Raw genomic sequence first — 23,421 nt, forward strand, 5'->3', positions numbered from 1 at the left:
TTCTACCTCGCTTGTTAAATTTTGGAAAGGCATATTCTAAAATCTAGTAATGCTTTTGATTTTGCGACATAAATTTAAAATAATAATTTCAAACCAATCTTAGATAATTCTCTTTAATTCTACTACAAAAGTTAAAATTAATAACTTGTCTTCTTTAAAATTAAGAAAATTGAATGATCAAAAGGAAAATTCACCTCATATTTCCTGAAGACCAATTAATCAAAGAAAATAATTTGATATAGACGTCCTTTACTCGCACTTCCGAGTGGAAGACAATTAATGCAGTAACTGGCATTCACTACTTGGTAGTTAGCACATACGTATTATGCCATTAATTAGGAGAACGACCGCAGGGGAAAAGACCCGCCTTGTTCTTATTCTGGACAACCAACAAACGCCTTTCAGAAGAACACAAAAACATCATCACACAAGCACATATGTAGTTTCTTTATATTTTGTGCAAAATGCACGAAAAAGCAGTAGGGCCCTAAATTTTCAGGTGTAGTTATTTTCTCTTCCATTTTAACCCATGCAGGATCAAGAAACGAATCTCTCATTAATTGACGGCAAAATTTATCATCCAAAGGAAAGGCCGGTTGAAAAGACATTCTGAAAACAATGGTTAAAGAGATATATATAAAATAAAGAAATCATCCACGCACGTGATTACATAGCCTGTGCTAAAGCTGGTGGTACATCCATTTACATTATACTGTATAAACAGGAACTTGCCAAACCACTGAAAATTGAAACCATTAAAATGTTAAGACATGCGAACGTCGAGCACAAAATTATGTGTTCTTTAATTAGAGAATATTAAAATTGAGTTTAAAAGAAAGCTCATCAAAGAATGTGATTTGAGCACTTGACAGATGCATCCGCGGAATAAGAAAAGGGCCGGAGTAGTAATGAAAATTTTATAAATGTACTAACAAACACGACATCCTACAAGCATATAGCCAAAGATGAATCTCAGAAAGGAAAAGCTTATTGCCCACAGTGACTCCAAAAAGATAGATCTAACAAATCCTACTTATTTGAGAATAAAAACGACAAGAAAGAGAGGTCGTGGGATACAAGGCGTTACCCACTTACCTTGAACCTCGATTCTTTTGGAATCGGGAAGGAGGGCAAAGAAATCCCCAACCTTTTATGAATTTGATACAAGGGATAAAGAAACTATGAATATTTTGACCCATCAAGGTAATTTAAACTGAGAAGTGACATATCACTGGGAAAAATTTTAACATTCACACTGCATTTCCAAATATCATAAACCCGAATGGAATAAATGACAATAAAGAGTAGGCTGTAATAAAAGAGAATGTGTTTATGTAACATGTGTTGTATCATTCTATTCCTTTTCTTTTTCTGTAACAGCAAAAATAAATGTACCTTATTGAAGTGATGATTTATTTCTACAACTACTTATTTGAGGTAGCGGTCATAGCAGAGTAATGATAGGCCATAATGAGGTGGTCGTCGTGGAAACGGTGGCAGTGGTCGCAGAGGCAGCAGTGGGGTGGTGGTGGTGGTCATCGGTGGCAAAGGTTGGAGAAATGATGATGATAGCGATGATAAGAATTGTAGGGGTATTAAAAGAGTAATGGTGGTGATAAAAGTTATTTCGTAGTAGTGCCAGCTATAACCCAAGTGATTGGGAAATGCTCAGACATTATATGAAACCAGATAAAAGAGAGTTACATTGTCAATGACTAAATGTCACTTAATAAGCTACTACAACAAATTTACATGTACGTTGTGAAAATCAAAATTAAATATTAAGTAGGCCGATAAATATAAGCTTCTTTACATACCAAGTTATATCTAGATCCTTGCCATTTCATTAATTGGCGCATCTCTCACTTTGCTTAAACCTGTCAAGACAACAGATTAATCCAAAAATTTGATCAAAACCAACTCTACTAATAAAATCTAATTGGAATACTGTGCATCAATTCATAACATAGACATTCTCCCTAGTTGAACTTTTAGGATGCATGAGCATTAGCAAAAGTTTTGCTTCATTGAAATTTCGTGCACAGTTTGAGAGTTCACATCTGAAGTATGTCATCAGATGATAATGCTGATAATCTGGAGAATTTTGGTTTAGATTGGGAATAATCCAGAGATGTATCTCATAAGAGTAATGCACTTATTATAACTTCGCTATAACTGAGAATTAAGATTAACATTTCATTATTTTTGAAGTGAATGGAGTAGCATATTGACATTGGCACGACGAAATTATATATAAAAAGACATCTATGAAGATGCTTTGGATTAATCAAGAGCCAGATCATAATCATCCCTAGAGAATTCCAGAATCCCCTGCTTCCAAGTTCTACGGCATGTATTTATGAGAATAGCAGTTTCATTTGATTTTCAAATTGTTTTTGCTGTGCCAAGGAAAAGGTGATGCAAAACTCAAATCGTTTTTTTCTCTTTTGTCTGCTTACTTGAAAAAGAAAAACAAGTCAAAGTTATATCCTACCTCTTTTCTTAAGTTTATTTCTGAAGCTTCTTTTTCTGCTAAAAGCCGTCTCCTGTAGCCATACCAAAACATTTTAGCTATCACTAGGCAGTTGCAAATCAGCAACCATAATGAAGTAAATGGACAATAAAATTTGAATGCAAATTGCAAAAATCAGAAAGATATTGAGTCATTAGAGAATGCAAATTATTGCCCCTAAAAAAAACAACTAATTTCTTTTGATTATGCTTGAGGAACAGGAAACAGCCGATTTCTAAATAACTCCTTGCCCAGAAGTGCAAGTTGTGAAAATTACCACAGGCTGACCCAGTTTCTTTGCTTGACGAATTGCATGAACAAGATCTCGATTGGAATCAGTATACAGGCTAGTAACAAGTCCATATTGACCAGCTCGAGCTGTACGGCCAACTCTGTGCAAGAAATCTACAGCAGAGGTGGCAAAGTCTGCCTGAAAAATCCCAACAGTTTTGAAGTAAGTGTTTAGTCCTTTCAACGGATAAATCTTGTGCAGGAATTTCTATAAATAGAAGTAAGAGATCATCTTCAAAAGAAATGTTCATTTTAAGAAAATTAGTAGTCACCCAATAGAAGAAGAAAGAGATCACCCAATGGTTTAAAGCCTCATTGACAAAATTCACAATTATAAAGTTTTGCTTCAACTGGCAATTGACAATAATTCTTTGCGAGCCAAGATTGTCAGCTTTATGACACACCATGAATTCAAAATAATGCACCCTGCACTCATTATCAGAACCACGACTTAACCAACATTGAGTCTTATGTGTCTTTATTTAAAATTTCAGAGGTTTCTAAGAATCACAATATGAGAAAACTTCTAGCGGTTGTATCTTTCCTCGTGATAAAAAGATGCCAAAATCTGAATTCGTCCAATTTCATTGTCCTTTGTTCTCAAACAAGAATATTTTAGTCTCTTCCTGCAGATTCTAAAAACCAGCAAAAGACTGTTGTTTGTCTTGCAATTTTTTAATTATGGCTACTTTGTTCGCCATGCTATTTAGATTGATCCCATGGACAATATATATACATGCACCATAGAGATCAACATACTCCAAATTTGTGTTATCTAGTAATTTAAGTTCCACGTCATTATTCAACTGATGATTAAAGTTTTATGTTTCAAATAATTGTTAGATACCGGGTGTGGCCAGGTTTCATGTTATGAAAACAATATAACAAATGATAAGTCAAGTAGCAAGTAATGGGTCAATAGAAAAACCTGGATAACATGCGAGACATTTGGAACATCAACTCCCCGTGCAGCAGCATCAGTGCACACAAAAATTCCACCTTTCTCTCGGAAATCAACTAATGTTTCTGCACGTTCTTCCAAAGAAGTGTCTTTATGATAACGGTAGCATTCAATCCCAGCTCTCTCCAATATTTTCACTACTGCTTCAACTGCATCAACAGTGTTTGCAAAAACCATAGTTCTACTTACACCAACACCAAGACCAGATCCAGATCCTTGTTTCACAGCATCTATGAGCGCATCCACCTGGGTATCAACTGTTACTTCAATCCACTTCTGTTGCAATCTGGAAGGGAAGGGAAGCAATAATAGCTGAAAAATCAGCTTGTTGTATAATGGAATAACACCACAATACAGAAAAGTACCGTGTTTAGCAGGTACGTAAATCACAAAGTAGATGAATTATTTAAGATTTGCAACAGTCAGCAAAAAGGCAGATAACTCCTAGCTCATTATCCATGACAAATTGAAAACTCAATTATCCTGCAGGGGGATGGAGTACCAGTCTACTGAGAAGATCAGCATAGAACAAGCATACAGACCTTTATCCAGCATGATGGAGAAATACTAAGTGCGCTATTCCATGTAACCTGAATGATATCAGGCAAATCCATACAGACCATAATCAGCATACTTAAGGCTATAATTAAGCTGAGTCAAAATAGTGCTAAACTCGAACTCAACTCAGTTATGAAATTCAAAGCTTCAAACTTAACTCAATCACACAATTTAAAGTTCAGACTCGAATTGCGCTAGATTGAGTTTTATCTTTTGGATCTCGACTCAATAAAAGACTCGAGCTTGACTCAATTAGGCTCGTGAGTTCTAGAGCCAAGTATCGAACTTGGCTCCACAAATTACTAGAGTAGCTCGAGCTCGAGTTTGAATCCATTAATCTAGAGTATTTTTCAAGTCAATCTTGAGTAGCTCACGACTTGACTCGCCTCTTTTACACTCCTAAGCATGTCAATTAATTATTTAGATAATTCCAGATTGTGATATTTTGTTGCTAAATACAGAATTAGATCCTCATATCCCTCCATGTTAGTTCGTCACGTGCGAACAGCACATATATATTTTCTCAACTGAACTGACAGATAGCAGTACAGTTGTGAGTAATTAGTAACTAGTGAAAAATAGCAGGCACAATAGATGGTACTACCTAGGGTTGTGACAATGAAGGTAGTTTCCACTAATCCAGTTGGCATCTGGAAACATCCGTTTCAACACTGCTCCAGCAGTTTTTTTCCCATTAATAGGAAGGGTGGCTGCGACAAATATATACTGCTTACTGCGTACATAATCTTTTCTTACTCTCCTCCAGTCTTGTTTCTTAATAGACCCACCTTCAGCTTCCTCTTTTGAGTCCCCAATTTCAATATCACCTTCATATGCTTCGTCCTCTTCTGAGAGAGATTCATTTTGGAGCTCCTCTTCATCTTCCAAGCCAACCTCCCCCAGAGAATCAGAATCTAATTCTGCAATATTCTTGGGTGCAAAATCAGTTCCTTTAGACAATTGCTTTTCCTCAAAACGGAGCATATTAATAATACGGAGAACCTGATTCTGGAAGCTCCCGCAGAGAAGCATATCCGCCTCATCGAACACCTGATAAACCAACAGAAAATATATGCTTTCTCAACTAATGACGGCCAATAACATAGGTCATTTAGCTAATAACAACAGCAGCAGCACATGTCATAAGGGGAAAATACCACATATTTCACCAGACGCATAAAATTCAACCTCCGCTGTTTTCTTGTATCAATATTATTAAGAAGAGCAGCTGGCGTCGACACAATGATATCCGGTCTCTTAACTGGCCATCCCTGCAATCAAAATTTTTTAGCCAACTGATTCGACCAATAAATAACAATCCCAATATATATAAGCAATGAATACCTGTCGACCACCAAGAGCAGTGACATTGAGAAGCGGTTGACCATTATCATCGCAAAGGCCACTAGCCATTCGAACTACTTGCTCACACAACAATACATTAGGGCAAAGAACTAGAGAAAGTTTCAACCCTTCATGGGAATCTAAATCTTCAGAATCATCCTTCGGATTGCTCAACTTATCAATTAAAGACACTAGGTATGTATGCGTTTTACCACTACCAGTTTCCGCAGCAACTACCACATCCTTTCCTGATAGTATTGATGGTATAGAGGCAGCCTAAATTCACAAATAATATATATTTCAATTAAAACAAAAGGAACAGAAATCACGTTTCTTGAAGGACATCATGAAATTGATCACTTGAATTTTCAATTCATTTCTCATGGCCATCACGTGTTTAAAAATTTGCTTATAGTAAGGCCTCGTTTAGAACAAAATCATATTCAAGAATATCTTTGATATAAATTTTCGCAGAATCATGTAATTTTGGCATAGTTTCATTTTATCGAAATGCCATTTCTTTTAAAGTTGGAAGAGTTGTTAAAAATTCAGCAATGACGAGGTCTCCAGACATGAAAAATGACTACATATATATCACATGGTATTAAACTATTCATGATAAAAACACACAGAACAGAGTATGAAGATAGGTGCTTATATAATTAACCAGAATCACACCTGAACTAGAGAAGGTCTTTCAAGACCAGAATTAGAAATAGCTCGACAAAGCCTATCAGATAAACCCAGAGAAGACCATGAAACGTCGTCGTTGGCGAAGAAAGTATCTGTTCCGCTTTTATCGGCGAGAACAGCGGCTGCGGAAGTGGAAAACCGCCGATTATTTTTTCCAAATGATTGACTGAGACAAAAGAAGCGGATTTTGAGTGAAGAAGATAGAGGAGAATTAGAGAGATGTGAATAGGAGTGGTTGAAATGCGAGATTAGCAGGAGTTTAGGCGACGATGATGAGAATTTGTAGAAATGGAGCACTGAAGCAGAGCGATACAGTAGCATTTTGGCTTAGATTTGGTTGTTGTTGTTGTTCATAAGTTTGGTGGTAATGAATAGTTCTGCTCTGCAAATTTTCTGAGTGAAGTCTGGGGTTTAAGCATAAACCCTCTGCTATCTGCTAGCTGTGGATTGTGAATGGGTCGGGTAAAGCCGCAATTCAGCCCGCATTCGTGAAGAAGTGTTTATATATATATATATATAGTATGTATATTTTATATATACTATATATATATATATATATAGTAACGTATTATATTATATTAACTTATAAAATTTAAAATTCTTTTTACATCAGTATTTAATTCTTTTACATAAAATTTTTATTTTAACATTTATATTATTTTTAACACATAAAATTTAAATTTATATATAATTTTATGATTTTTTTATTAGTTTATATTTTAATAAATTATATTCTTAATCCTAAAATATAATATATTAATTATATTTTATTAAATTAACTAATAAATAGTTTCTTATTTAGATAATAATAGTATATTGATTATATTTTAATATTATATTAATAAAAAATATTTTTTAATTAAATAAAAATTATAACTCTATGAAATAATATTCTAAATAAAATTTTTAATATTATATTTAATAATAAATTAATTTTTTATTATATAATAAATTTTTATTTTAAAAATAATAATATCAATTATATATTATTAAAATTAATTAATAAATATTTTTTATATTATAGTATTAATAAAATTTTAAGATTTTAAAAAATTAAAGAAAAATATTTAAAGATAGTTATTCAGCTATTATTTTTTAAAATAAATATTAAATATTTTTTAAATTGTATCTATCAACTTAATTTTATAATCAAAATAATAATAACAGTTGTGCAACATACGAATGACGATTAGTATATTCTTAATTTTATAACACAATTGAATTATTAAAGATTAAAATATTGACGGATTTTGACTTTTACATCCGTATATATATGTTTGATTTTTGGTATATAAAATTTTTATTTTGACATGTGTTCTTACTTTTGACACATATAATTATAGTTTTCATTAAGAGACAATTTGATCATCTTTAAATTAAATCTATTAACTATAAATTCATTCAGTTTGGTTTATAGTTTTATTTTTGAATCTACTAATTGAAATTGATGTAAGTAACATGGAAGATTTTCTTATCACTTGTTATAGGTAATTTGGCGATTGCGAGAATAAGAAATAGAATATAATATTATTCTCTAGTGCGTAAATTGAATACATCGTACAATTATGGATTTTATCTAATTTCTTCTAAGTGACTTTGAACTTGATCCAAAAAGACTATATTATATAATTGATTTTAATTTGTATAAAAAATTTATTAATTGAAGTATCTTTAAATATAAAAAATCGACTTGATTCTTTAGAATTTAATAATAATGTCTAGTGATTTTTATTTAATTTAAATTAAAAATGAATGAATTTGTTTTAAGTTAAATATGCAATGACTTTGAAAAGTGAAATATAAACCATTTTATTTGATTTTATTGACCATTTTATTTGATTTTATTAAATTGTATTTATCGACTTGATTGGAAATTATAATAAGCTTTTAAGTTAGCACCCTTTTAATCATTATAATCAGTTGATAATTTTATTATAACATATGCTTCGACACTTAAAATAAAATTTATTTAAAGTCTGCACTTTCAGTTATATAAGTAAAATTAACTTTGAATGAACATAAAGAAAAAATCGAACCCTCAACTATTATTTAATTGCAAGCATTAGGGCAAAAATTAATCCAAATTAAACTCAGATGAATCAAAGCAAAATCATTTTGAAGCTATAAATCAATTACGACGCAAACACCTATCTTATGCATCTACAGATTTATATGTATAATTTCTTGTTTTGCTTAGTAGAAAATGTACCTTCAATTTACCAAACCAACTTCGTTTGAATTGCAAGTTTATCAAATGGGGCTCTCTATTAACCTTTAGCAGAGGTAGCAGTAAGGTGGGAAGGGCCTTTTACGCGGCATGTTGAGCCCATCAAATGGTGTTTTAAGGAACAGCGCAACAGTCAACCCACATTGGAATAGAGTGTGAAGGGATGTCAAACAAGCGGCTATAAAAGAAAATTTCAGAGACTGAATGGGGCATACCTTTCTCGGCCTTTTGGCTAAGATCAAGTGTAGTATCTGTTCTTATCAGTTTAATATCTGATACGTGAGCCATGTGCTCACAATGATATTAAATTTATTTTTTGAAAGGGAAATTCCATTGCAGTAGCTTGCTACTGGGAATTTCGAGCGTCGCCCCTGCGTTGCACTATAGCAAGGGCATGGCGCGCCCTGCTAATTCAAGTATAAGATTTTTGTTAGACATAGCTGTCAATTCAATTTTTCAAGCTTTAAAATTCGTTTAACTTGTTTGTTGCTCTTCCCTTTCTTATACGCGTCGAAATCAAAGATTTTTTGGTACTAATCGATTGCAGGTCTTCTAATTTGCGAAATGCTTCTAATTGGGATTAAATGCATTGATGAAGGATTCATTTTCTCTGCTCATTCGCTTGCTTCACACAGGCCAAAGCGACTCCGCACACGTTAATTGAACTATAGAAATAATGTTTCCTTCACCAAATATGAAATATCAGATTATAGATGAATCTAAAACCATCATATAGGAAAAGACTTGTATTAAATATCTTGTCAAGAATTAAAGTGTAGATACTGCAGGCAAAACAAACCATTAGCGTTAGCATATAATAGTAGAAGTGGCAGAACTAATCCTGAGTCACCACTATATCTATAAGTCAGTTTTCTGAGAAGTAAAATTTACAATTGGTTTGCTTACTATTTATTGGTGTTCGGTGGTATTTGGATGACATGATTTTACAGACAGAAAAATGTATAAAACTAGGAAAGCATGTGTGACACTAAGCTAAACCCACATCGAAAGAAGACAGAGGTAGTTGTGAGCCAGGACAATATAAAATCACAGCCTTCACAACTTGAAATTTTATCTTTGCGCTTGGGGCAATGACGCAGCTAGTGAGGTACTAACCGAGGCGCGTCTATTGCTGGTTGAAAACTATTTCCAAACCCCCTCATTGGCCTGGGTTTGGCCCAGGCCATTGAGAATTTCTGGAAGGGCTCCCTTAGGGGTAAAGCTCTACAATCCATAGTCTTTAAATTCTATTTATCCGGTGCATACTAAAGCAACAACGAAATTATAAATTCATCGATGCCGGCAAATATTGAAACGACAGCGAAATATTGCTAACAACTAAATAATCTAATATTTGGAAATAATAAAGCACCTGTGGACACGTAAAAATGACAGTTTTAAGTTTTGCATTAGGATGTACGGTGGAGGGGAGGAGTCGTGTAGAGGGAGAGGGAATCAGGTAGAAGAGTCTAAGCTTCCAATGGCGCCAAAAGCAACAGCTAAAAATAAAACTCCATCTCGTGATCCAAACGGAATGTTCTCTGGAATGGTGGTCTTCTTGGTAGAAAACGGAGTTCAATCCCGCCGATTACAGGTTGCTCATCGTTTATTTAGCGAAATGCATTAGCTTCTGGTGATTTTAAAATTAAACTGACAAATGTTGGGGTTGTTTTTCAAAAGATATGGAAGCAGAAACTGGTACAAATGGGAGCTACGATTGAGACTCGATTATCGAAAAAGGTAACACATGTTCTTGCGATGAATTCAAACGCGCTTCTCCAGCAACTGGACAAAGAGCGGTTACAACGACTCAAAGTAGTAAGTTAATTATCTTTTCTGAATTTTTATATAATTTGATTTTTATTTGTCAATGCACACATTTAATTTTGCTACACAACGTCATTTAGTTTTTTCTCTTTTTAATTTTTCTTTTATTTTGTTTTAGAAGGTGCTTGTTTATCAGTGGCTAGAGGACAGTTTGAGATTAGGAAAAAAGGTATCCGAGGAAACATACAATGTAGAAGTTGATTTAGAAGAGCAAAGTAATAAAAAACAGTCTTTAGTCGGTGAATCAACCGATGGAAATGCTTCTAGTGGTGATGAACCATCGCCTCGTAACAAAAAGGTGAGGTCTTCTTCTCTTGAAGATAACAAAAATAAACCGGGTGAAGATGATAATGCGTTAATCGAGGAACCAAACTCTCCCTCCGCAAGTTCTGATAGCTCCGACCTCACTTTGAGCCGTGCAAGTATTGGTATGAAGACTCCCAGTAATAGTCCGAGCAATGATGTAAGATTTAGGTATTAATGAGCTAGACAAAAAGATGAGGAGATTTTATATTCTCGTAGTAGATTTTCTGTGTGCACATAAAATTTTAGAAGATCAATGAATTATAGGCGCATGTGTTAAGAGGCTATTTTTTCTGGCAGAAGTGTTTCAATTAGTACTAATCAGGAAAATGTGTTGGTGTTGCAGCCATCCTCAGCATACTGTCCACCTGACTTAAACAGGAATATCACTGAAATATTTGGAAAACTAATCAATATATATAGGGGTGAGGCTCATATTTTTCTCTACTTATGTTGCTTTAGCATGTTACCTTTTCGATTTTCAGCAGTCTGATGTGATATGTTTACTTTTCAATGGAAAAGCATTGGGTGATGATCGCAGGTCATTTAGCTATTATAAGGCTATTCCAGTTACTGAAAAGTTACCATTCAAAATTGAAAGTGCAGACCAGGTCAAAAATCTGCCTGGGATTGGGAAGTCACTGCAGGATCATGTGAGTGGGCTTCTTAGTATGAAGTTTCTACATTTATCAATTGTTACTTGTTCAATGAAGTTCCATTAGCCATCTCGTTTCTTGCCTACATCCAAAATTTGTCCATTATAAGTGCATGGAAAGGAAAGAGTAAATTCTTTCCCTGTAATTGGATCTTGCTGTGAAAGCCTTTCACTGGGAAGTGCAGCTGTTGGACTATCCTCATTTGGTTTTGATTTGACTTTTCGTTTTGGTAATGCTTCATGCCTTTCTCATAAAGAGTAATGTTACTCTTTTAGTGCTCAAACTGATTCTCTAGGTTTCAAGCAATGTATGCAGACCTTTCTAAGTGATGATTGTAATTCCGTGGACCTATGTTATAAAATATGCATTTTCCTGTTAACATAGACTTTTTCCTCTTCTGATTTCCTGGAAAATTTACAGCTGGATTGAAATGTGCTTTCAGATACAGGAGATTGTGACTACTGGGAAATTGTCCAAGTTGGAGCATTTTGGAAACAGATGAAAAGGTGCTCTAAAGGTTTTCAGATTGTAATTCAACATTTCACATCTTATGACAAGCACATGCATACAGATAATATGTTCACATTGCGCACATGTACATCCGCATTTGTGCACATATTCACTGCATGGCTGATCACATGTATTACTCATTTGCAGGTTGTCATTTGCAGACATTGAATACTGCTAGTTTATGTTTATGGATTCAAAGTGATCTACATTCAATGCGTGCTTGAACAAACTTATAGGTCTTAATTGACACATATGCGGAGTGTTCGCATATGATGAGAATCCACACATGCAGGGACGGATCTAGCTTTGGGGAATGGGGGCACTGACCCCCACTGCCCCAAAGGTCCTTTACTTTTAGATGTAGTAAAGAGGAATTTTTCTTGTATATTTGCCCTCACATTGAAAGTTTGCCCTCACTTAAATTCTTTTTCTTAACAATTTGATTTTGTTCCTATAACTTAAATCTATATAGATTGCTTAGCAACTTTATGTTTAATTTGAGAGTGACTCAAAACTAATTAATATTTTATAAATTAAAATCACGATGTTATGTTAGAATAAAAGTTATGAATTTTTTCTTTAATAGTTAGATAAAATAAATAACCAAATATATTGGGTCTTGTATAATAATTTATATTAAAAAATCTCAATTTACTTAGATTTTCTAAATAAAGATTAAACTATGAAATTATATATTTCCCCTTTTGATATAAATTTCTGGTTCCGCCCTTGGACACATGCCTCACATGAAATGCATGCATGAGACATGCACAGTATTTTGCTTGTTGGTAGATGAGGATTTTATAACTAGCAAAACCATTATTCTCTTTTCACTTTCACATATTAGACACACGGATTAGCATTGCACCCATACATGTGTAGAATTTTGAGTAGCGTCTTGCTTGTTGGATGTGATTTTTGCTTTCCAAGCACTTGAGTTACATGGTCATCGTGCAGTAGCTTCCTTAGAATATGATATCCTAAAAATTTCTCTGACATGTTAGTATTTAATTGAGAAAACAACTTCGCGAACACGCACCTGTTGATTACAGCTAGTATTTTGTACGTGTTTTGTGAAGAAATGGTGTGGCAGCAGCGTAATTCACACAATAATTTGCAGGTACGGACAATTAGTTTATTTGGGGAAGTTTGGGGTATAGGTCCAGCCACTGCCCTCAAATTGTATGAGAAAGGATACCGTACGCTAGATGATCTTAAGAATGAGAGTTCATTAACACACGCTGGCAGAAATTAGGATTGGAATATTTTGATGATATTAAGACAAGAATTCCACGCAATGAGGTTAATTTATTGTGCTTTTCTTTTGGGCTTTACAGTTTGTCAGTTGCACATCTTGAGTTGCCTTGTCCAGAAAATTTACTTTAGTTCTTATGTGCAGGTTCAAGAAATGGAACAACTTCTGCAGAAAGCTGGGGAAGAAATATTGCCTGGGGTAATACACTAAAACTTCTGCGAAGAGCTGGTTTGTATTTGAAAATGGAAAGAATGAAAGGGGTTACTTGAGAGACAGGTTGTCCTGGATAGAAAAACTGGAGGAAATATTACGAAGGGTTTGAGTCTACTGCTAACCCATTTGGTGGCTACGCACAGGAAATTGTCTTGGTAGTTTCCAAGAGTGTAAAGAATGTTGGCTCCGGGTGGGGGGGAATGGGGGAAAAGCAGGAGGGTTTGTGAGCTGCTCAAAGAGCTCTGTCCACTCAATTGGCCAGAATAATATTAAAACTAATCTGAATTGTGATGAGGATTTGCTTGCAGTCATACTGCTTTTCTTTAGTTTCATGAACTTCTATGTTCATAATTGGGTGCTTGATGTGAGTTTGCTGAATGAGCACAATAATTGGTCTTCTGGCTTTCTTGTCCTTAGGGCTGCATAAAGTAGTGCCAAAAGCTTATGATTAATCGATGCCTGGCATTCAGTGCATAATGAAAAGAAAGTATATTGAGGAAGATAGATAGAATTGCCATTTCGTTCTTGTTTTTGAGTGTTGAATATCCTATTAGCCATGCCATATAACATGTCATTTTGAACTCAAGTAATTTTGAAAGCTGTAATTGAGGCGTTCTCCTTTTACTTAGGCGTGTCTTTAGGATTAGTTTTGGACCAGGTTGTTGCATACTCATATACTTTATGTTGGGTTTTTCTTTGTCAGTTGACCATTAAAACATAATATTTTTGAAATATGAATGCTTGTTTTTGGGGAACTGATTTTTCTTTTACAAAGGCAAAGCAGCTGAAAACATGCATAATTGTTAGTTTAACATAAAACATGGGCAAACATATTGTACAAAAGGGATTGATAATGATGGACTTGTGATTCTTGTTAACATAGTTTGCAATTTTCATTAGCAGATCCGGTGCTATCTGGTCAGTCACGGATGCCATATTTTCATTGACATGCATACCTCAGGGGTTAAGCCTGCATATGTCACAACTTTGACATTCAAGTGTGTCTAGTTGGCTTTTATTTTAATTATTTTTAAATCTACCTTGAAGGTGGTTATCATTTCGCGGAGGATCTTATAGACGTGGAAAATCATCTTGCGGAGATTTGGATGTGGTGATTACACACCCTGATCGAAAAAGGTAACAATCTCACTTGCCCCTAACTCTTTCACATATGTGTACGTGCGTGCACAGACATTCCCTCGCCCTAACAAGCAGTTGTCTATTCTGCATTGTCAGTATTTCTTAAATTCGCGTAATAGTAACGTAAAGATCAGGGTCCTTCCCTAGTTAGTATTTTGTAGTACAGTTATGGGAATGATAAAGTGATTCTCAAGCATCATCAATTGATATAGATCTAATTTACATAATGTATATCTTGATCTTACTAGTTTAGATGTAGATAAATAACATAGTTTCAGGGACCTTGCAATCCTTGATCCTATCCCCGAGCAAGGACCTTTAAGATACTACAAGGCACTTTCTTTTATGTTTGATCATATGCAAGGTACTATAAAGACTTTAATAGTGTAGTTTGATTATGCATGTTGGCTTTTCACTTTTCAAGTGCTTAATCAATGTCTAATTTTACTAACTTTTCTTGGCACTTCCAGTCATAAAGGTTTTCTGCCAAAATTCGTGAAGCGTTTGAAAGAAATGAAGTTCTTAAGAGAGGATTTGGTATTTAGCATTCATAGTGAGGAGGTATCTTTTCTATTTCTGTACTTGTGTCTTATGAGTTCTGAATTTCCAAACTTGTTAGCAGCTCAGTACTATATGCCAAGACTATTAATGCAGAATTACCTATATTGATGAATATTTTATTTACTATTCTTTTCCTGGTTTTATTACACTAAAAAAGGCCGTTGCTCTAATATAACAAATATTACGCAGTTTACTATTTATGGGTAGCGATAAGAACATCTATACTCCCAATGATAAACATTCGCTGACACTATCAATTAACTCCTTGGAGTATTAAAGTCTGTCTGTAGGTTGCTTAAGTACAATGAAGTCCAGTGTGTAGCTAAAATGGAGGAGTGCACATATTTCAAATTTAAAAGCAAAATATAATAGGTTTATTCCCAAATTGATCTTTAAGAGCCTTATTGTGTGAATCATTTGAGTGATATCTCCTAGGACTTGGATATGTCTATTAATTTTGCTGTTGTAAAGACTTACTTCTTAACTGAATTTTATAAGGACCTTTCAGCCTTAAATTGAGTCCATTTAAATTAATATGTAGTTATTGAGATTTTGAATTATGCATACCAACTTAGTTCACTGCATACTCTCAGTGATCCACATTGTGCATGTAGATTCCGACGTCAGATTACATTTATGCTCTCGCATTTTACATTTTCCACCCTGTAATGTGCACAGGGCACTGATTCAGGTGTTGACACATATTTTGGTCTTTGTACATATCCTGGAAGAGGACTGCGCCCACCGCATAGATTTTAAGGTAAACTTGATCCTTACTGTTTATCATCAGTAAAATCATGTTTCTAAAGATTATTCTTTATTTTATACCACTTGCGAAATTAAGAGTCAATTAACTATTATCTTATCATTTCTCCTGACCTCACCCTGAAATCTCACCCCCCTGTTTAACTTGTGCCCAACCTCAAAATCTCTTCTCCTCATCTTCAAATACAAAAATATTGAGATGGTGGATCGCCAATTATGATTAATCAATTTACTTTTGAATTTTGTCCTTTCTACTGCTATTATTCTTCTCTCACGTCTTCTTTTGATTTGATTCTCATGGTTGTTTTGTTAGCTCGGTCATTCTTGTCATCTTTGTCCTGATAGGTTCTCATTGTTAGATTAGAGCTGCAAATGGGCAAATTATTAACTTGGAAACTTATGTTTTACACTTTCTAGGTATATCCAAGGGATATATATGCATTTGGTTTGATAGCGTGGACTGGGAATGATGTACTGAACAGAAGGTATGTTCGACGTTTGAATCTTTAATTGGCATGCGAAAGACTAGAGAAGGGGAGAAAAAAGAACAAGGTCTTTTTTGGATTTTAAGGAATTCTCGTCATACAAGAGTTTATTGGTTTGTTTTTTTCATACATCATGTCTGATGTCTGTTAAATTGAAGTGGAATGCTTTCTAAATTTAACTATTGTTATTAGTTTTTGCTAATTCTAGATGACTATACACGCAATTGACAATATGTTATATCTCCCTACTACAAAACGAACTTGTTTCATGTTTCCTGATGAGTTATCCTTAGAGATGTATCAACAACTTGACAATCTAAATACAGGTTGAGACTGTTAGCAGAATCCAAAGGATTCCGGCTTGATGACACTGGATTGTTTCCAGCTACTCAGGCTTCAGCTGGCAAACGGGTAATGTATCCGACTCTTCACCATCTTCTCTGTTCTGTAGAGTTCTTTTCATGCTTATCTTGGAAATATCAATTCTTTTGCAGGGCTCAAGGGCTACCGCGAGCCTGCGGCTTGACACCGAAAAAGAGGTGTTTGATTTCCTGGGCTTCCCTTGGCTTGAACCTCATGAAAGGAACCTATGAGATGTTTGTAATTTAGGAGCATGATATACATAATACATGTACACTTCTAGTTCAAGGAACCAACAGAATACTACGGAGTGATAGCAGGGTCATTTTGGCGGTTAAAGCAAGACGTGGCTCATTTTTGCTGGTTTTTGTCATTGAATGCGATCCCAACACTGGCTCCAAGCTTTGACCCTTCTAACTTGAACTGCTGTCCAGAATATGCATTATTTTGTAGCATATCACAAATTAGTGTATATATCTTTTGAATCATCTATGTATATTCTTACTTCTTATGAATGAACATCGAGTTAAACATAGACTCAAAACAAACTGCAACAAGGTCTTTGTTCATAAGCTCATCCTCTCTTCAGTTCTGTATTGCCTGCGTCTGTACTGGTGGAGAATGATTCCTGCGGGAAAAGGAGCAAGGCATTGCACGTTAAACAACGCCCGATTTTGATGAATCGACTGTATTTTTTGTGTTGCATAAAGATTTTAGTTGGTTTAAGGATTCTGGGCTAAGAATAAAATTTTCTTTTAGGTTTTTTTGGTTCCTTGTTCAAATGATTATAAAAACATTGAGTATCCATTACATAATTTTGCATTAAACAATTTAAATAATAAATATAGAACTTTCAAAACAAAGCAAAGTTTGGGATATCATATCATAATCATTTTTGAATTAGGCATCAGGAGTTGATTAAATAATAAAGGGAAAGTTCAGGAGAAAACGCTTATTTCCATTTTATTTCTATAATCGTCTAAAAGGGCATATTTGGCATTAAGGAATTAACGCAAGCAAAATATAGATAATTTAATTAGATAAAATAATACAAAATTGGCACTCTTAATCGAAAGGAGAGTCGGAAACTTTCAAAGGAAAATTTGCTAGCCCGCCCAGAAAAGCTCGTGAAGAAACAGATAAGGAAATAACAGAGAGAGATGGCTTCCTGGAGTAAAGCTCCTGTTTCTCCAACGTTTAACTCCTGCTCCGTCTACTCTTCTTCAATTTCTCGCCCATTCCTTTCATTTCTTTACTCTTCTTCTTCTCCCTCCACTTTTACTCCGCTTGTTTTGGGCTCATCCTCTCATTTAACTAACATCAGACTCGCTCGCTTTCACTTATTCCCTTATGTCACCAAGAATAAGGGAAATAACCACATTTGCAGAGCAGCTGAGTACAAATTTCCAGACCCAATTCCCGAATTTGCTGATGTAGTAAGTTCATTCCTTGCTTTTCTCGTGCATTTCATACCCACCTCTATCTCATCTTGCTAAATAATTTTTCTGTCTTCAGGAGACGGAGAAATTCAGGACCCATCTTCAGAAGAAGCTTTCTAAGAAAGGGGTCTGTGGAGATTCAATTGAAGAAGTTGTAGGAATCTGCACTGAGGTGCTTAATCTTCCCCTTTCGGTGTCCTTTTCAAAGTTTTGTTGTTTTTTTACAAAAGAAAAGCACAAATGCATATTTATAGAATTCGCTTGTCACTCATTTTTGGGAATGAGTTCATAATTTAGCTTCAGTAAAGTGGTAAAGCCTATATCTTGTTATACTGCAGGCTATTCTTCTAGTTTGTAAATTTTGTTACTCCGTTTGCTGGCACAATTTTTTGGACTTTCCAAACAAGGTGGCATATATTCCACGTAACAGCCGACATTTAGGATCAATATTGAACAATTAGATGGGTGGTGAAATAAGGAATGTTGAGAGAACAAGATCACATGGACATTATTAGTCTGAGACCTATTAAGCTAACAAGATCACAGAGACATTGCTAGTCTTACTGCGATCTTGATTCAGAAACACTCGGCTTATGTATTGTGATGCTCTCAAGATTTTTCCCGACACACAGGTTTTGTCTTCTGTTTGCATATTTTGTAAATGGATTATTCAAAAAAATGAGACAGCTTAACAGCAACAAGTTGCAAACTTGTTGAGATCGGGAAACTGATCTAGCTATGCTATTTTTACCATTCTTGATGTTTATACTAAGGGGTGCTAGAAGAAAATGTAGAAAAGTGGTAGGTGATCCCAGTATGTTATGCATGTCTGAAAACCAAAAGAAAACTGTGTGACTTAAAAACAAACCTGAAAGATATGAGGCGGGTTCTTACTTGCATTCGGTTGTCGAAATATTGTTTTCTTCTTTTGAGCTTAAATGCTGTTTAGTTGCTTACTTAACTGGGGTTTTGAGGTGTTTTATTTGCTGGAAACAGTTGCTCTTGGAAGTATTTATGTAAAGGCACTAAACTTTTTGCCACTTATAATGCTTTCCAGATATTCAGTACATTCTTGCACTCGGAATATGGCGGTCCTGGAACGCTCTTAGTTATTCCTTTCTGTGACATGGCTGATACAATAAATGAACGAGGTCTGCCTGGAGGACCACAAGCTGCACGTGCGGCAGTAAAATGGGCCCAGGATCATGTTGACAAGGATTGGAAAGAGTGGACTGGAGGTGACAGCAAGTGACAGAAGAACTCCTGAATCTTCAATTGACTAGATGATTTTTATATTAAAACATCATTTGGAAAAGCTCACCTAGAAGTTCTAGTTCTCTTTGGGCATGTCTGAAGGGAGTCAAAAGTCATGATTCATTTGGTCCACTGAGGAAAGCGTAGTAAAATTTGAGGTTGTTTTTGTAGTAATGATTGCGAGGGCATTGTGTAACTGTACTGGATCATGAGTTTGTATAATGTAATCCCATGTCTTAGGACCTTGATAAGAACTTAGAAGCAGCAAAGTTAAGCTGTTAAATTTTGAGAATAAATTGTTTCTACAAGTTATCCCATGTTTTTCTTCATCTCAGTGTTTGTATTCCATTGGATATCATTGTTTGCATCATCTTTTCTCCTCTCCAGATATGGAGTGTGTATTATTGCATTCTGTCCTAGCATTTGTTTTGGCTTCTTGAATAGCATCCATCCAACAATCACAGATTTAAGATATAAATCAAGTGTTTTTGTTTCTATTTTCTGGGTTTTAGATTGAGACCCATTCTCTGGGAATTGGTATTTCTCTAGAATAGAGGTCATTGCAATGCAACCAGAATTATGGTCGTAGAGTTTGTACATCTTAGAATACAGCAGAAATATGAACTCTTATGGTTTGTTTTCAGATAGCATGTATGTTATCATGCAACATCTTTGACTTCTTGCAAGACCTAGCTCGATCTTTTCCTATAATGGCTAATAACTCTATATTGTTTATATATAAACATGACCTCACATAAAGTTGAACGAAGGGAAAAAATATGGATTCTAACTGGATTGATAATAATTTATTGCCAAAAGCTCTAATGTGCTGGTTGCACAATGTAGAAGTGGAAAGGTACCATAAGTTCTTGGCATACTTTTGAATCTCTGATCATCTTAAATGCAGGGTGCAAGATCACTATGGACGTGCCCAGATAAGATGTTTGTAGCTCAGATGGCAATCTATTACTAGTCAGAACATACGTCATGCTATGGTAGCTGGGAGACCTCCAAGGCTTTAGTTTGGATTAGGCTTCAGGAATAAAGAATGTGAGACTTAGAGCGTTAACCCCACATCGCGATGCAGAAGATAGACGAGATAGGAGGTTTGGGATATAAGGGGCTCGAACCAAACGAATTAAAGCACGCAGCCGCGCGGTGAGCACAAAGCGAACTATTCTTTCGCCTTTTACTAAAGAATACCGTGTGCGCGCCGCAGATAGCGGCATACGCCTATTTTTGGAGGGTTCACTCTTAAAATGAGTGGGTCCCATAATTCTAGTTAAGTTTTTCTTTTTATTGACATGAGTGGGTCCCTTTGAAAGCCAATTGTATGCAAATAGTCAACAAACTAGTACACATCAGAGCGTAAGGTCCAAGACTTTGTTGGATACTTTGATACATGTGTTTCAAAGTGAAGCAAGCTATTTAACGTCCGTATGTCTCTTCGATGAAAATGAAATACATGTTAATATATGCACCGGCAACAATTCTAAACTTGACTTAAATGTATATCTCCAAAGTATCTTGTAGTAAAAGCGTACACTCTTTGAATGCACATCTTCCCAAGTAATTTACAGTTACGATCAACTATCAACCCATCATCTCACCCCTGTCTATGAATCGCTCAAGCAACTCCTTATCTTTCAAAACCAAGCAATCATCAGCCTTTCCAAACCAATTGTAGCGTCCTTTGGCAACATAGTCGTAGACTGCATCCCTGAGGGGAGTTGGGATGATTAAGAGCGTGCTTAAAGCGGAGTATGGTAGAGGCAAATATGAAACTACTCTCAGTGCGGCTGCAGGAACCACGAGCAAGTTAGCTAAGGAAATTGGTGCTGGGGGAGAAATGCAGAAAACTGAGACTGAATAAAAATGTAGGATAAATAAAATCCTCACTTGTCGAGTTCCATATGTCCTTGAGCAAAATAGTAAAAAAAATGGAAAGGTCATCATGATAAGAAAATGTTCAATATTTATGTCAAGGTCACTAGAATAGAGAATTTGCTAATATGAGAAATCTATCCAAGTATAGTATGATTTTCTATGTTTCTAACACAGGTTAAATGTTCTTAAGAAAACAATTGAGGGGTTATAAACAGGCATCTACATTTGTGCCTGCAAAACAAATCCCATGCAGAATGTTTTACTCTCCAGTTTCACAGGAAAATCACATCCCTTGTTGTCATATGCCAAGTTTTAATTGCTACCTAGGTAAATCCATAGAAAGAAAGAAACAGACAGCGACCTAGAGCTAGCAAGGCTGTGAATTTTATATTAGCTTTCTACACAGTTCATCTCTTCTCAAGAAATATGCCCAGTGGTCACTGCATGCACCATAACACAGAGCAGACAAGGGGGAAGATATAATTAATGTATTAACCTTGTATAAGTAGGTAGAGTTGGGGTATCCATCGACAAATAAGAAGCTGCTGCCAGAGTTTTGATTAAATTACTAAGGAAAGCAATATAAGCAAATGCAAATAGGTCAATAAGGTAAATTAGGCTGGTTTCTCCATCAAATGGGAATTACCCTAAACATGGATATCCCAACTACTAGAGCAGTCTAAATGCTTGAAATTCACTAACTTTTGGTAAAACAGGACACTCTTTAACTGATGAATGGATCCGACTATAAAACATTAACGACCACAGATATCTCTAAGAACAGCCTAACTTGTAATTAGTAACACTATTGCTTATTGTTCTGAGGTGATCACTGAACATCAATCCAGACTATATGTATGATAAAGGAAAGTGAATAGAGAAGGCAATCATACAATGTAGTAATAAGTTAAGTGGTCAAGGAACAAACCAGTGGATGCTTGGTGGTACAAATCAGGACCCTCAATGAAGAGAAAGCGGCGGAGAACATCATCTCGGTCAAGACCGCACAATCTTAAGTATGGCTCAGCAGCCTTTGATTGGAGACAACAAAACTTAATCTTCCTATATTTATCTGCTTTAATCACCCACTTCACTCCTGTATTATTGCAGCATAAAAAATGCCAATTTAAAAATAATGGAGAGACAAGCACAAGATGAACATTAAGAACTTGACAAAAGAAATTGGGTATTGATATGCGGACTCGGTGGTGGTATTATGGTAAAAAATGAAAAATGTAAAGGTGATCATCTTTGTGCATTGCTAATTTCAAGGAATTCACTTCACAATTAAAGTTGGTTGGACAACATGGAAACCAACTAGTGCCAAGGCATAAACACATATAACATTTCCATTACAAAGGGAATTAAGAAGCAAGTCTGGCATAATAATTTTCAAGCATTATTGAAGAAACCCAGATAACATAAAGGTAACCTCGGTGGCAGAGATGGCAGACACCATCGTAGACGACGACACGTGGCTGGAGGAGAGTGGGTAGTGTAACAGGGCTCGGGAGGGTTGACGCGTCTGGGTACAGCACTTCTCCAGCAACATCAGCCGCAGTTTCTGAGACGGTATCGATTGGTAACGGAGATGGAAATGGAGAGGAAGAAAAGAAGTAATTCTTTAAGGAAGAAGAGAAAAATAGAGATGATCTCGGTGTAAATGTTGCAGTCAAGTTTCGAAACTTTGTCATCGTCATTTTCTTTGCTCTGTTTTTTTCAAAAAATTATTTTTGATTGAAAGGGAGTTTCAGTTTTCTTGTTCAAGAAAATTACAAGTTTCTCTTTTCTTGGCAGTCAAGTCGGAGTCGGTTCTTCCGGAAAAATCACCCCGATATTGGACCCGATTGAAAATGGTTTTGTTCAACTTGGATTAGGACTTGGAACCTAATTAACTTTCTTGAGTAATTAATCATCAACCTAAAATTGCATTCGCTATTTACTATTTTTTTTTAAAGAAAAATTATTGCAGCCAATTGCGAGGAGCTACAGAGCAAGAATGCCTCAACCTTATACACTTCTTTAGCGCAAAAGAGACTTGAATCTAAAATTGGTCTCTCCCAATAGCAAACCCCTTATAGCCATTATATCGATCTCATGCCCCAATCTTTTAACGTGGAATCTCCCAGTGGAAAAAATCAAGTTTTGCCGCTGTGTCCTTTCTGATGACTAGTGGCATG

General features: G+C 35.3%; 4 protein-coding genes and 3 non-coding genes across 7 annotated transcripts; 5 read left to right on the forward strand and 2 right to left on the reverse strand.

Moving 5' to 3' along the window:
* Nucleotides 1–1,654: 1,654 nt before the first annotated feature.
* Nucleotides 1,655–6,843, reverse strand: LOC8270387 (DEAD-box ATP-dependent RNA helicase 22). The gene is made up of 8 exons (XM_015719762.3): nt 6,345–6,843; nt 5,667–5,942; nt 5,480–5,593; nt 4,927–5,372; nt 3,732–4,050; nt 2,790–2,942; nt 2,495–2,546; nt 1,655–1,877 (listed from the first exon to the last, which is right to left on the reverse strand). The coding sequence occupies exons 1-8, from the start codon at nt 6,678–6,680 to the stop codon at nt 1,828–1,830; spliced, it is 1,746 nt and encodes a 581-aa protein (XP_015575248.2). The 5' UTR covers nt 6,681–6,843; the 3' UTR covers nt 1,655–1,827.
* Nucleotides 6,844–8,797: 1,954 nt separating this feature from the next.
* On the forward strand, nt 8,798–8,994 carry LOC112535002. The gene has a single exon (XR_003079210.1). It is a non-coding gene; the product is annotated as a U2 spliceosomal RNA (small nuclear RNA).
* Nucleotides 8,995–9,635: 641 nt separating this feature from the next.
* LOC8270388 (DNA polymerase lambda) lies at nt 9,636–17,238 on the forward strand. Its single transcript, XM_048379831.1, is given in 17 exon segments — nt 9,636–10,180; nt 10,267–10,404; nt 10,532–10,876; nt 11,063–11,141; nt 11,239–11,369; nt 11,815–11,862; nt 11,864–11,878; nt 13,003–13,125; nt 13,128–13,184; nt 13,282–13,369; nt 14,412–14,487; nt 14,961–15,051; nt 15,730–15,792; nt 15,794–15,811; nt 16,234–16,301; nt 16,628–16,712; nt 16,796–17,238. Coding segments are annotated over 17 exon segments (1,704 nt in total). The 5' UTR covers nt 9,636–10,000; the 3' UTR covers nt 16,895–17,238.
* On the forward strand, nt 9,660–9,810 carry LOC112535003. Its single transcript, XR_003079211.2, has one exon. It is a non-coding gene; the product is annotated as a U4 spliceosomal RNA (small nuclear RNA).
* Nucleotides 17,239–17,677: 439 nt separating the features above from the next.
* Nucleotides 17,678–19,683, forward strand: LOC8280790 (protein PLASTID REDOX INSENSITIVE 2, chloroplastic). Its single transcript, XM_002534481.4, has 3 exons — nt 17,678–18,097; nt 18,177–18,272; nt 19,158–19,683. The coding sequence occupies exons 1-3, from the start codon at nt 17,822–17,824 to the stop codon at nt 19,350–19,352; spliced, it is 567 nt and encodes a 188-aa protein (XP_002534527.1). The 5' UTR covers nt 17,678–17,821; the 3' UTR covers nt 19,353–19,683.
* Nucleotides 19,684–20,503: 820 nt separating this feature from the next.
* Nucleotides 20,504–20,622, forward strand: LOC112537083. Its single transcript, XR_003081005.1, has one exon. It is a non-coding gene; the product is annotated as a U5 spliceosomal RNA (small nuclear RNA).
* Nucleotides 20,623–20,630: 8 nt separating this feature from the next.
* Nucleotides 20,631–23,151, reverse strand: LOC125371285 (uncharacterized protein YuxK-like). Its single transcript, XM_048379843.1, has 3 exons — nt 22,674–23,151; nt 22,170–22,337; nt 20,631–21,153 (listed from the first exon to the last, which is right to left on the reverse strand). Exons 1-3 carry the CDS (start codon nt 22,939–22,941, stop codon nt 20,948–20,950), a joined length of 642 nt encoding a protein of 213 aa, XP_048235800.1. The 5' UTR covers nt 22,942–23,151; the 3' UTR covers nt 20,631–20,947.
* Between the last annotated feature and the right edge of the window lie 270 nt (nt 23,152–23,421).

This window comes from Ricinus communis, chromosome 1 (genome assembly GCF_019578655.1).
Source record: "Ricinus communis isolate WT05 ecotype wild-type chromosome 1, ASM1957865v1, whole genome shotgun sequence".
In the NCBI taxonomy this organism is placed as follows: domain Eukaryota; kingdom Viridiplantae; phylum Streptophyta; class Magnoliopsida; order Malpighiales; family Euphorbiaceae; genus Ricinus; species Ricinus communis.